Here is a 13,593-nt window from a genome sequence, read left to right on the forward strand (position 1 = left end):
TTTTCAAAAATAGTAATGCATTAAAGTAATTTGATTACTTTTAAAGTAACCCTTACCCAACTCTGATCATAATAATAACAATACATTTTATTTATAGAGCACTTTTCATAGTACTCAAAGACACTTTACATTAGTTAGAAAGATGTACTTTAATAATCCCTAAAGGGCAAATCAGTTGTTTTCACTCTGTTGTCTGAAGTACACACACATGCACAAACAGGACCTATGTATGCATTGGGTGGGGGGCTGGGGCCTGGGCATTTGGAAGTTTGGTGCCTTGCTTGGGAGCACCTTGGTGGTGCCCAAGAGGTGAACTGGCAACTCTCTAGCTACCAGTAAACACTCCATGTTTGGTCTAGACAGGGACTTGAACCAATGACCCTCCGGTCCCTATGGACTGAGCTAGTGCTGCCCCAAACTGAGTAAGAGAATTACAGAGGAACGGGGCGACTATGGAGAAGACTCTGTCACCACAGGTCTGGAGCTTGGTCCTGAGAGGTGGAGTCAGGAGGTTGGCATCAGAGGAGCGGAGACTGCGGAAGGGAGTGTGGTGGTGGAGCAGGTTGGTGAGGTAGGAAGGGACCTGGTTATGGAGGGCTTTATGAGTGAAGAGAAGGACTTCGATTTGGATGTAAAATATTTATTTGCAAAGTAGCCGTCAGATAATAAAAGTCAAAGGTGCAATATTTCCCCTTGAAATCTAGTGATGTCAAGTAGCACAAACTGGAGGTATGAAGTAGTATTACCTCAAACAACTTAAGTAAAGTGCTTCATATAATGTAATTAGCTACTTTCCACCGCTGTGTAAAACTATTACTTGGGCGGCATAATGGTCGCTGTTATATTATTGAGTTATTATTACTGTCAGATCAAGAAATATTTACTTTTTCTCTGATTATGTTTTGTTGTATCTTCAAGATACCAATTATGCAATTATACTAGTGAAGTAAAACACAAATACCTCAGAATTTTACTCACTACAGTACCTGTGTAGATCCATTCCACCACTGCGACTGCTAGGGTCAAAATAACATGAAATAAAGGCATACAGAGTCATTTTAGTCAAGATTTATTCATTCATCTCTTCATCTCTAGCATGTTCACACTCGTACACTTCCATTATTGCTTGCAAATACAAATAAACATACACATGCACAGAGAGTGGTGTGGACTTTTTCTGTGCTGCACACAGAGGGAAGGCTGAAGAAGAATGAATCATCTCAGGCCGGTCTGATGATCATCTCTGTGCCACAAGTTAAAATATTACAAAAATGTATTGAAGAATTTATAATAAAAATGTTTAAAGTACGAGGAGGAGAAGGGACTGTGTAAATATCCTTCTTGAGATGAGCAGTACAGCAATTTAAAAAATGGGACTTTCACTCAGGAGATCAGGATGTGTGTGAATGTTGCTACTGTGAAGTGTTTAGAAGTAAGAATGTTTGAATTGGCTTTGATTTTCTGTTTTCCAGTGTTGATTCAGATCAGCAGCCCCCTGCTTTGGCCCTTTGAAAAGAACACAAACTAAACCCAGCCTCACCCTCTGTGTACTGAATGGGAATAGGCCATATGTATCAACAGTACAGGGGACTGAGGATGCTCCGGTTCTTCACAGGTACAGCGTGCCTGTATCCCTGCAGTGTTTTACACTGGTGCCATTTTAGGAGACGTTGTTTTCCAGCCACACTTTGATCTCATTCTCATTACTCCTGATCCATTCGATGTTGTTCCTCACTGTCTCCAGCGCCTGCTTCCTGGGCATCTCCCCAGCACCAGCGTCTGGTGTTAGACTGAAGAAATGCTCCATCTACAAGACCAGCAAATATTGACATATGTGTCAAAAAGCCTGAAAAAAACTCCCAAACTCAATTTGCTATGATTCAAAAAATATCACAAAATCAAACATTTTATTCTGTTGTCAAGGCTCGGTAATATTTGTATGTAGGCTCTATGCAAAGACTGTGCCCTAGCCTATACAAGTGGCCTTTGCCATTGTGAGCATTTATACTTGACATGTGTCTGTGTCGCTATACAATCACTCCTCCTAAACACTAGTTGACGGCAGAGTTTCTATGCTGCTGTGTTGAGTTTATTTATAAAGTGCTGTAAGGTTTGTTTGATTAAACTAACACACCTTAAACACACATGAAGGCTTCATACTGACAACATTAAACATACGTTCAAAATTCATCTCCAATATAACTGACAAGGTTCACAGACAAAACAGTTATCTTTTGCTTGACATGTTTTCCCCATGAATTCAACATGCTAACATTATTAGCATAGGTCTATGACATTTAACATTGCATAAATTAGCTGAGCAGCTAGCGGACTTTCCTCTACTTATATGAAGCTGGGAACAACGGCAACATTTAAAAGAGGTTAAGTTTAGCTTCATTATAATTCACAAGGCTAGAAAACTTCCCAAGAAATTTTGATCGCCGCCTGCATCCATACTCCATACTACAGGTACTACAGTGCGTAATACATGTACTATATACTGCAGGTAATACATACTACATGAACTGCATACTAAAGGCACTACATACTAATTGTACTAGAGATACTGCACACTACGTGTATATTGCACATCTCATGCCGAGTACTAAGTAAGTATTAATAGCAGTTGCTGGATCATTGAGGTATTTAGGCCAAACTCTGTGTGTGTCTCTATCACATGTACGAAATACCATAGCTACTTCATTCAGCAGGTACTACATTCAGAAAGTACTATGTGCTACAGGGACTCGAAACTACATGTACTGCCCACTACAGGTGCTGCATACTACATGTAGGGCCTACAGTTACGTCATGCAGGTAAAACATACTTCAGGCACTGCATAGTATATGTACTGTATACTACAGGTACTGTCGTAACTTTGACCAAAGAAAGGAGTGACTGGAGGAAGAAGCGCTGTTCAGGGTCCATAGTTGTAATAGGCAAAAGATTGTTGCAGTGAAAACAGGAATCCGGAACCAGCGATTCCCTACTTTGGGTCACGGTCGCCATTTTGTAAAATAGGCCTATTATCTTGTACTAGTCATGTTTTCCTCACAAATACAACGTGCTTATGTTATTAGCACAAGTCTATGATGTTTTACATTGCATTAAATCAGCCTAGGTGCTAACGGACTTCCCTTTACTCACATGAAACTCGGATTAACAGCAACTTTTAATAGAGGTAACATTACAAAATTTGGCTCCATTATAACTCACAAAGTCCACCGACAGAACAATTGTCTTATAGTCAATGTTATCCCCATAAATACAACATGCTAACGTTATTAGCATAAGCATGAGATTTGCCTATGCATAAATTACCCTAACGGATAGCGGATTTTCCTCAACTCACATGAAGCTGGGAACAACAACAACAATTTAAGAGAGGTAATGTTAAAAAATGTTAGCTCCATTATAACTTACAAGGTTCACTGATGAAACAGAATTATAGTTTCATCATCAGTTTCATAAAAGCTTAAATGGTATTAAATCTAATCTGTTTTTTTTTATCCTGCACTGTAGCACTTTGAGATTGCTAAAATGTAAAGTGCAATACAAATAAAATGTATTATTATTATTATTATTATAGTGCACATGTTTTTCCCACAAATACAACATGCTAGCATTATTAGCATAAGCTTATGGCATTTCCCATTATATAAATTAGTCTAGTGGCTAGCAGACTATTCCTCTACTCATATGAAGCCAGGTAAGTCACACAGAAGACTTCAAACAGTATTTTCATTCATTCATTCATTCATTCATTCATCTTCCCAGCTGACATCGGGCGAGAGGCAGGATACACCCTGGACAGGTCGCCAGACTATCGCAGGGCTGACACATAGAGACAAACAACCATTCACACCCACATTCACACCTACGGACAATTTAGAGTCATCAATTAACCTAGTCCCCAATCTGCATGCCTTTGGACTGTGGGAGGAAGCCGGAGTGCCCGGAGTACGCTGACACGGGGGGAACATGCAAACTCCGCACAGAAGGGCTCCCATGCCCAGGATCGAACCGGCAACCCTCTTGCTGTGAGGCGAGAGTGCTAACCACCACACCACCGTGCCACCCTCAAACAGTATTTTGTGGGGGCTTTATTGTCTTTACTATTTATTGTGTAATAAAAGTAAATAAAAGCTTAATTTCCACTGGGGGAAATGGTTTTCAGTTTACAAAAATAAACAGGAGGTCTGAATCGCTGTCACACTACATTTCTTGGGAGGCGCATATCAGACTATGGTGTAGGGTACACATCTACGTAGAGCCTATGCTGTAGGTACAGCCCCGATTCAACACAGTTTGTAAGTATTGAATCCCACTTCAGCCATGAGTAAATAATACTCCATCCAAAAACTTATGAGGCTTGAATTCATTATGCCAATGGTGACAGGTATTCACAATGGTAAAATTTATCAAGATCTCAACAGAACCTTTTCAATCCACCCAGTATATTTCAAACAATCATTTCCTCCAAAATATGAATAAAACACTACCAGAAGTTGTGTTTTGTGAACTTGTGAACATTAAGGTAGGCAACAGCGCAGCACAGAAGCTTTTTACTCAGCCATGTTTTTGCAAAACCATGTGTGTCAGGAACATACTGAGCATATTGCTGGACAGCAGAGAGGTGGGTTAGGTTTGTGAAGGGTTTGGGGAAGTTTCTATGGATCTTTTGATATTTTACCCTCAGAATTGTAATTTACTGTGACTGAAAGATTTTTAGTAAAGTACTTTGTTAAAGGGATAGTTTGGGTTTTTGGACATGAAGTTGTGTGAAACGCTGACCATCTGTAGCTCTGATGTGACGGTGTCACTACTGTCAACGAGCCTCCTGCTCTGAGAAATCGCCTGTAGCTTACTGGAGAAAAAGTAGTTCTGAAGATGTACGGGGGACACGTAACCAAAAGGTTTTAAGCTACAAAAAAGTATGCATGTGTTTTGTTAGACTATTTCAATAATTTTAAAACATCCCTGCATTACGTCAGACCTTGCTATCAATTAGGACTATTTTCTGGCCAGTATCACTCTGCCATGCAGGCCCACAAGACAGCACAGCAACAGAAATCAATAAGACAGTTCATCACCACGCCGTGCAGCTGCGCAGAATAGCAATGGCTAACGAAAACTTGATCGGCTGTTTCCAACAGAGAACCAGTAGGCTATTATTAGTGAGGAAGAAGATGCACTAGCCCTATATATACCTACTACTACAGCGCAAACACCGGCTCAGGCTCACGACACACCCTCGTCAGCTGCTGTAGGTAAACAGAGGAATACCAAAATGGAGCTACAGATGGTCAGTGTTTCACACAACTTCATGTCCAAAAACCCGAACTATCCCTTTAAGAAAGAATAACTTGTGCTGTGCATATTACTGTGAAAAAAAAAAAATCACAACTACCCATTCTTCAGCCCAGCAGAAGGAAAAATGGAATGGTAAGAGAAAGTTACACAAAGGACAGGTCTAACCTTCCATAGCTGGAGCTCTGTGTTGTAGGTGGTGGTGATTCGATTCAATAGGCGGCCAAAGTTCCTGTCATTGATAGTGTACCTGTTGAAAAAGAAAACTCATTACCATGATCAGCACAATACAAAAGTGTCCCAACATAAGTGTCACGGTCTATCTATGCCCCTCCTCTCCAATCACATTCCCTATTGCTCAGTCCCCTTCATTGCCTTTTTCCATCCATCCATCCACCAGACACTGGACTTTCCCTCCTGTCCCCAACACCTGACTGCCCCACCCATCTATACACCTGTTCTAACTTCGCTCAATTGCTGTTCCCCCTCACCCACATCTCAATCAGCCATAGTTCATAAATCTGTCCAGTTTCTTTCATTCCAGACCATTAAAGTTGCCATGTGCTTCTTGCCTCTGCTTTCTGTAATCTGTTTTCTGTTATCTGGAACCTGAATAATGGACTTTGTTGGCTGCCTGTTTGAACCTCTGCCTGACCTCTGTACCTTGGACTTCCTGCGTAACCCGTATTAGGTTTGTTTGACTGTTTCGACTGCCTTCCCTGGGTTTGACCCTCGTCTGCCTCATGACTATTGTACCTGTAAGTGAATCCATATTGTATCTTCATTACATCACTGAGCCCTGAGCCTGGTAGTCTGTCACCTGCCTCCAATCAGTGGACTAACCTGCCTTCCCCAAACCTATTGAGGTACCTTACCTATCAGTAAGGCGGCACCCTGTGTCACCCTTTGAGGGAAATTGCTTTGCCATTTACAGGTGGTATCATGGAATCCTCAGAAGAAGGTATAGTCTCAATGGCTCTCTCAGCTGCGTAGCACTGTTGTCCAGCACCACAGATTCTCAGCAGTCCGGTGTCACTGAATCCCAGTTGGTCATCCCTGCCAACGTCCCTCATGAAGTCCAGTCAGCCATCCTTGCTGATGCCAAGCCTGAACCCCAGTTGGCCATTACTGCCAATGCCCTCCCAGATCTCCCAGATTATCAGTCGGTCATTTCTGCACTCCCTGGTCTTAAGCCAGGTCATCAGCTGCTGGCTGCCTTTCCTTACGTCAAGCCCCTCGGCCACTCCTCCATGGCAGTCCTGCCCATCTGTCCTGCCTTCTAACCAAACTCCAGTGGCCCTGCCTACTTTACTGCAGACTTCCAGGGCATTCCTGTCTAGGTCGCTGACTTCCAGAGCATCCCCGCCTTTGTCACAGACCTCCAGAGTGGTCCCATCTACTCTATTGATCCACGTCATTGTCATCTCAGTGATTTTCTTGCTGTTATTCCTCCATCCTCACATCACCATTCACATTATTGACTCTTTGATATTTACTCATATTCAGAAATGAAACTGACCAGCTGGGAGCTTCATTTTCCAGCTGCATTTTCTGTCTAGACTCCTACCTCAGCCCATTTGAGCAGTTGACCAAATACATATTTCCAGACAGCTTCACCCCAAGACCCCACTCTTTCTCACCAAAACAAGTAGAATGGCTACTCGATTCTGGTTTCACAAGCACTTTCACTAAGTCTTCTGCATTTCTGGCAAAGCCTATCTTTCAGAGCATTATTTCACACATCAGCACAGCTTCAACAGCAGACAGACTGGGCCTGATTGGATAACCTTATCCCCATGCTCATCCCTTTCCTCACATCCATTCATCCATCCTTGACAACCAATACTTCCTCAATTCATTGAACCTTAAAAATCACATGGTTCTTGCTAGTTGCATCCAGTTTTTTTTGGAACTTTCATTCTGCAGCTTAAAGATTCTTTTTTTTGTGGCATGCTTGCTTGATAAAAGTCCCAGTCTGTTACTGTCCACTGTGATTGTGACAAACTCTGTTTGTCAGGTTGGAGACCTTGTTGCACTGACCTGTTGACCAAGTAGTCCCAGTTGAGTGTGGTCCAGTCCCAGGCCATGTCCTGCCCCAGTGGATTGTAGGACACGTATCGCACAACAGTGAACAGATCCTGGCTCCTCACCACATTCTCATCTTTAGTAGCCTCCAGGAGCCTGTTGGATAGAACAAAGGTTATTCTCTCCACATAATTATTCTTCATCATTCTAAAGCTCCACTAGGTGACATCTTTATGTAAATTTTAGTCACACTACCAGACTAAAACTAAACGTGGTGCCACAACACTGAAACACCCACTGAAACATTATAAACTCGCCCTTATTTCCAAATGAACTTCTATATATCTCAAATAAAAAGTTTAAAACAAAGTGTCTACTACATACGTGACATAAGGTTGAAATATTACAGTTCCCAAGGTCACGAATGAACCTCCATGCTCAAAATTCAATATTTTTATTTATGAGATTCATCTCTATCTATTACACTGAACTGATTTTCTCTTCTGAGGGTAAGATGGCAAACAACTGTGTTTTCCAAAATATCAGACATTCCCTGTAAGAGTGAAGAGAGTTCTAGTTAATGTTGCTGCCATGCAGCCTCTGGCCCTCACTAGGCTGGCTGATGTCATTGCTTTGCAAAAACTCTATTTTCCCTGTACTCACTGAAACAACAAGCCGATGTTTTAATATGAGATTTACACACTCTGGAAACCAATATGGAAAAGCTCAGCTGTGGTTTAAGGTGGTTTGTTTTACTTTGTTTGTTTTAGTTTGTATGGAGGGCTGAAATGAAGAGAAAAGATATGTTTGCAAATTTAACAGGGATTGTGTGGACATACTCTCAGTTTGACCTCAAAAAAGTTGGGAGGTGGGCTAGCAAAAGTGTAGCCTTGTTTACAACCTGTCAGACCACTCAGGTTTGTATAGCAATGTCTCTGTGGTCTAAGAGCTTGGCAAGTAGTTTTCCTTTTTCCTTTACTGACTTAGCTCACAGGATTTTGGATTGACAAAGCCAAGTGCAGCTTTAAAGAGAAGCCAAATCCCAAAACCAAATGTGTGTGAAGTCTCACATCTACAGGTAAAAGCATGGTGTCCAGGCATCCACCTACTACTGGTTCATCTCAGGTTCCAGATGATATCAAGTACAACGGACACAGTCATCAAATGACACAAAAACAGCCAATGGCTGGTTAAATATGTCTTTGCCAGAGGATATCAGGCCTCACACACATTTGTATGTGGGATGTATTTACCAAGAAAAGTGTTGCAGCACACAAGAAAAAAATACTCCGTTTCCACCATGGCTTTACAAGCAGGTACAGGCCTAACCAAGTATATGATCTCATCACAGCCCAAGTGATGTAATAAAACTTTTCTCTGGTTATCAGGTCAACTGTTCTGTATGAAGAGTTGTTCTAATTACTTGTAGAGCAGTTGCACGTTCTCCACAGAGGCCAGTCCATACAGCAGCTTGTCCTTCTCTTGAGCCAAAGAAGTATCCTTGTACCTCTGGAACATTATGTTCCACTTTGCTTCTGTGCCTGAGTTCTTCATGCCATATCGATAGACCAGCAGCCTCAGGTTCACTGCTACATTGCTGCAGGTTGAAAGGTCAAGACATTTTACTGTCACGTTACCAAAGATGAAAACCATCATTCTAAAACAATATGGGTGTTAATATGTTGTTTGTGGCGGTACTTTTGTTGTTCTCACAGTAAACTGGTTGAATGTTTACAAGGTGTCACCATATCATCTTATTGCAACACAGTTTTTCTTGCTATTGAAAGCATCAATGGTGAATGTCAGGTTTGGGTGTCAGAATCAAATAAAAATGGTTTCTAAAAAATTAGCCTATGGTATGTCTCAAATCGCATAGTTCTGTACTAAACACTGAATTTTTTGAGTGCATAAGTCCACTATGTGCATTCACACTGCATAGTATGGGGAAATGCAGTGTACTACTGGCACACTCTAAAGGGTCCAAAAGTTAAGTGAAGAATGATGGACACTTCTCACCCTCGGCCTGAAATGATTTGGTACCACAAACAATAACCTGAGTGCTAATGTTAGCTTGGTAGTTAATGGTAGCATTTGCAAGTTACACTGAACAAAAATATAAACGCAACACTTTTGTTTTTGCTCCCATTTTTCGTGAGCTGGACTCAAAGATCTAAAACTTTTTTTACATACACAAAAGACCATTTCCCTCGAATATTGTTCACGAATCTGTCTAAATCTGTGCTAGTGAGCACTTCTCCTTTGCTGAGATAATCCATCCCACCTCACAGGTGTGGCATATCAAGATGCTGATTAGACAGCATGATTATTGCACAGGTGTGCCTTAGGCTGGCTACAATAAAAGGCCACTCTAAAATGTTCAGTTTTATCACACAGCACAATGCCACAGATGTCGCAAGTTTTGAGGGAGCGTGCAATTGGCAATTTCTCTACCATAAGCCGTCTCCAAAGGCGTTTCACACAGTTTGGCAGTACATCCAACCGGCCTCACAACCACAGACCACGTGTAACCACACCAGCCCAGGACCTCCACATCCAGCATGTTCACCTCCAAGATCGTCTGAGACCAGCCACCCGGACAGCTGCTGCAACAAGCGGTTTGCATAACCAAAGAATTTCTGCACAAACTGTCAGAAACCGTCTCAGGGAAGCTCATCTGCAGCCTCGTCGTCCTCATCGGGGTCTCGACCTGACTGCAGTTCATCGTCGTAACCGACTTGAGTGGGCAAATGCTCACATTCGATGGCGTCTGGCACGTTGGAGAGTTGTTCTCTTCACAGATGAATCCCAGTTTTCACTGTTCAGGGCAGATGGCAGACAGCGTGTGTGGCGTTGTGTGGGTGAGTGGTTTGCTGATGTCAACGTTGTGGACCGAGTGGCCCATGGTGGCAGTGGGGTTATGGTATGGGCAGGCATATGTTATGGACAGCGAACACAGGTGCATTTTATTGATGGCATTTTGAATGCACAGAGATACCGTGACGAGATCCTGAGGCCCATTGTTGTGCCATTCATCCATGACCATCACCTCATGTTGCAGACCCCCCCAGACGCCCCCAATAAAGCAAAACTGCACATTACAGAGTGGCCTTTTATTGTGGCCAGCCTAAGGCACACCTGTGCAATAATCATGCTGTCTAATCAGCATCTTGATATGCCACACCTGTGAGGTGGGATGGATTATCTCGGCAAAGGAGAAGTGCTCACTAACACAGATTTAGACAGATTCGTGAACAATATTTGAGGGAAATGGTCTTTTGTGTGTATAGAAAATGTTTTAGATCTTTGAGTTCAGCTCATGAAAAATGGGAGCAAAAACAAAAGTGTTGCGTTTATATTTTTGTTCAGTGTAGTTAACTTGCTCTTAGCTGTGGCAGCACATTCTAATCAGCACTGACGTTGTGTCGTAAGTTTGGTTTATGTGTGGGTGATAGTGGTCAAATATTGGTGATAATACTCCACTGTGTGTTTGCAATTCGCTTTTTAAAAAGAAGATGACGGAGAAGAAGAGGTGGTTAAAAAAAATCTCCATCATCCACTGAGCGCAAAACAGCAGTGTAGAAGTACGTAATTTGAGACACACTCATAGTCTCCATGTTCATTCTGCTGGTGATGGTTGATAAATACACTGTATTGAAGGAGTAGGTTTGACACTTCAGAATATTTTATTGTGATACCTGAGACTTCCATTAATCCACTGGTCAAAAAGGTTGGAGGCTTCATTGAGAGCCCCCTGATCTCCCATCCGACAAGCGATGCCAAGCACATTCTCCCTCAGTAACCTGCCAAACACATTCAGCAGTCACATGAGTGATGATCACCAAGGACCCATTTTACACTGGTTGGTAGTGTATAGGTTAACATAAAAGAACAAGGACACTGTTTATTGACGGCAACAGTATTATTACTGTTATCAGGTTTAATCGCCTCCCCATCAGGTTTAATTATCTCCTTTACATTGTAAAGGAGATCAGGGGAGGATCTAAGGTGTTTTCTGAAATACAGAATAAAGAATAGACACAAGTCTTGTTTGTGTACACTCTTTCTGCTGTACCTCTCTGTCTGTGTTCCCTCATCAGTCCATCCAAGTTGTTTTGTGATTGCTTCAACATGGCCACGAAACAGTTTCTAGAGGAAACAAACAAATGCATGTTTCTTAATTAACAATAACGAACTATGCAGAACCTTATTTTGTCTCTTTAAAGGAACAAGAAGCGAGGTTTCTACTGTATCATAACACAGCTCAGTGCACAAGACGAGAAACGGAAGCGAGGGAAGTAAAGAAACAGCTAAAGTCAAGAGGGAGTAAGATCGAAACAAACTTGTTACATAAGGTAAGATTGCATACTATCACTGTCTGCTGGTATGGAGAGTTATTTCCTCTCAGGGCTGACATGTAGGGTGAGAGCACTGCCCTCTGTAGGTAGGGTCGGAGAGAGTTTCCTGCCTCTATAAGGACAGGTGTGGGCAATTAGTGCCTCTGTCTGAATCCTGGTAGATGTGTGGTAGGATTGCTTGGTTTGGGCAGGTAAGGGAGATCCTGGGAGAAGCATTGTTTGTATGGTTTGAGTTGAAATCTAATGAGGTTTCTAATATGCAGTTGTAGTTGAGCTGTGTCCTGACTGACCCTGGCTGATGTATGCTCTGTAACCCCATGTTGAAGAGGGAATGTCTCCTCCTTGTCTGAGCCAGAGTAGTCAGCCTGCTGATGTTCCCATTGTCTCTTTTAATCTTTTAAATAGATTTTCTGCTTAACCCTGAATACACTGAATTACAAAGTATGTATAATCCTCATATCTGCATGAGAAAAAAACTAAGTAGTAAGTAAGAATATCTCTAATCAATATTATTGATGAATTATGTTTTGCTGATATAAGTTAGGATACATCCTTTGTCCTGCCACTTGGAAAGAGACTTACTTAACAGATTTAGATATCTTGGATTTTCCCATTCCCCCAAGCTTTCTGTTCAGCTTTCAAGTAAACTTTGTTTTCAGCCTATGGTGATTAAAATGTAATCAGATCCTCAGAAATTGTTAAACTTAACAGTACATTTACTGGATTGTGTAGCAAATACTAAAATATAAATGTCCTACCTTATTATTTGGTTGTATCCAATATACACTTTCCTTCTTTGAATTCTCTTAAAGCTCTTCCAATCAATATGTAGTGTAATTAACTGAGGCATTTGCACAGCAACCACATCATTACATCACTGACCTCATTATGGTTTATGTTCAAATGCAATGCAATGTATATACATATCACATTTTTCACGTCACTATATCACCGTTTAGACTAATCTGATGTTTGTAAAGTCTATAAACACAATGACTGAACAAACATTACTATCTCTGTGTGCACGTTTTATAATTAATAACATGGTTATTGTAGATTAGCTGGGCTAACCGTTAGCTGTTAGCCCCGTTAGCGGTGTCTGTAGTAACTCAGTAACTCAATTAACGGTCCGTGAAAAAAAAAATTTTTCGATCCAAAACTGAATAAATACCACACATAACAACACAAAACTGCTTTGCTAGCTCAATCATGTTGTAACTAAGACATCCGCTGGAAAAAATATTTTTTTCATATTGACGAGACGGCGTTTTGGGTGGAGCGGTTGCCATAGACGCGGAGCTTGCTGTTTCTGTAGGTACACATTTCCTGGGGACACCTGCACGTAGTTTTAAATATCATGACTGGACTCATGGAAGGACTAGCGGCTCCCTCACCTGAAACTTTGGGTAGAGTGCAGCATTGCTGGAGAGCATGTCCCGGACATAGGCAATAGAGGAGGCCACGCGGTCCCACACTATGTAGTCGGTCTCATTTGTCAGGTACTTGATAAGATTGAAGGCATTACCATAATCTATTACATCAGCCCTGAACAGTAGAATGAAACATCAGTTACAATATCTGCATATGATGTTATGAATATTCATACAGTGCGCTGTGGGGTGAAATCTTACCTTGCAAGAGCAAAAACATCATCAATGTAGCTGGTGCGATCAGCTGCATCAAACTCCTGTTGAAGAAAGAAAACTTAGTCAAGTAGAGGATTAACGTAACAATAAAGAAATTACAGAACATACTGTGGATACCAAGGCATTTATTTGTCATAAAAGGTCATTTTTGGCTCTGCTATTCTGTCTTCTTGCTCTTCCGCTCCATGCTAAGAGGTTACCATAGTATCAACAGTACCGATGCTATAAAAGAAAATATCTATAATCAGATTTTAAC

General features: G+C 41.5%; 1 protein-coding gene across 1 annotated transcript in view; it reads right to left on the bottom strand.

Annotated features, from left to right (window-relative positions):
* Positions 1-1,053: 1,053 nt before the first annotated feature.
* The window catches only part of LOC125900937 (glutamyl aminopeptidase), a 38,322-nt gene continuing 25,782 nt past the window's right edge, over positions 1,054-13,593 (bottom strand). Inside the window, exons 13-20 of the mRNA XM_049596247.1 lie at positions 13,323-13,378; positions 13,086-13,236; positions 11,409-11,482; positions 11,032-11,136; positions 8,760-8,933; positions 7,352-7,492; positions 5,480-5,561; positions 1,054-1,807 (exon numbers count right to left, since the gene is read on the bottom strand). Coding sequence (XP_049452204.1) covers positions 1,661-1,807; positions 5,480-5,561; positions 7,352-7,492; positions 8,760-8,933; positions 11,032-11,136; positions 11,409-11,482; positions 13,086-13,236; positions 13,323-13,378 — 930 coding nt within the window. The 3' untranslated portion in view covers positions 1,054-1,660. The remainder of the gene's footprint in view (positions 1,808-5,479; positions 5,562-7,351; positions 7,493-8,759; positions 8,934-11,031; positions 11,137-11,408; positions 11,483-13,085; positions 13,237-13,322; positions 13,379-13,593) is intronic.

The sequence above is a fragment of the Epinephelus fuscoguttatus genome, linkage group LG14 (assembly GCF_011397635.1).
Source record: "Epinephelus fuscoguttatus linkage group LG14, E.fuscoguttatus.final_Chr_v1".
NCBI lineage: Eukaryota > Metazoa > Chordata > Actinopteri > Perciformes > Serranidae > Epinephelus > Epinephelus fuscoguttatus.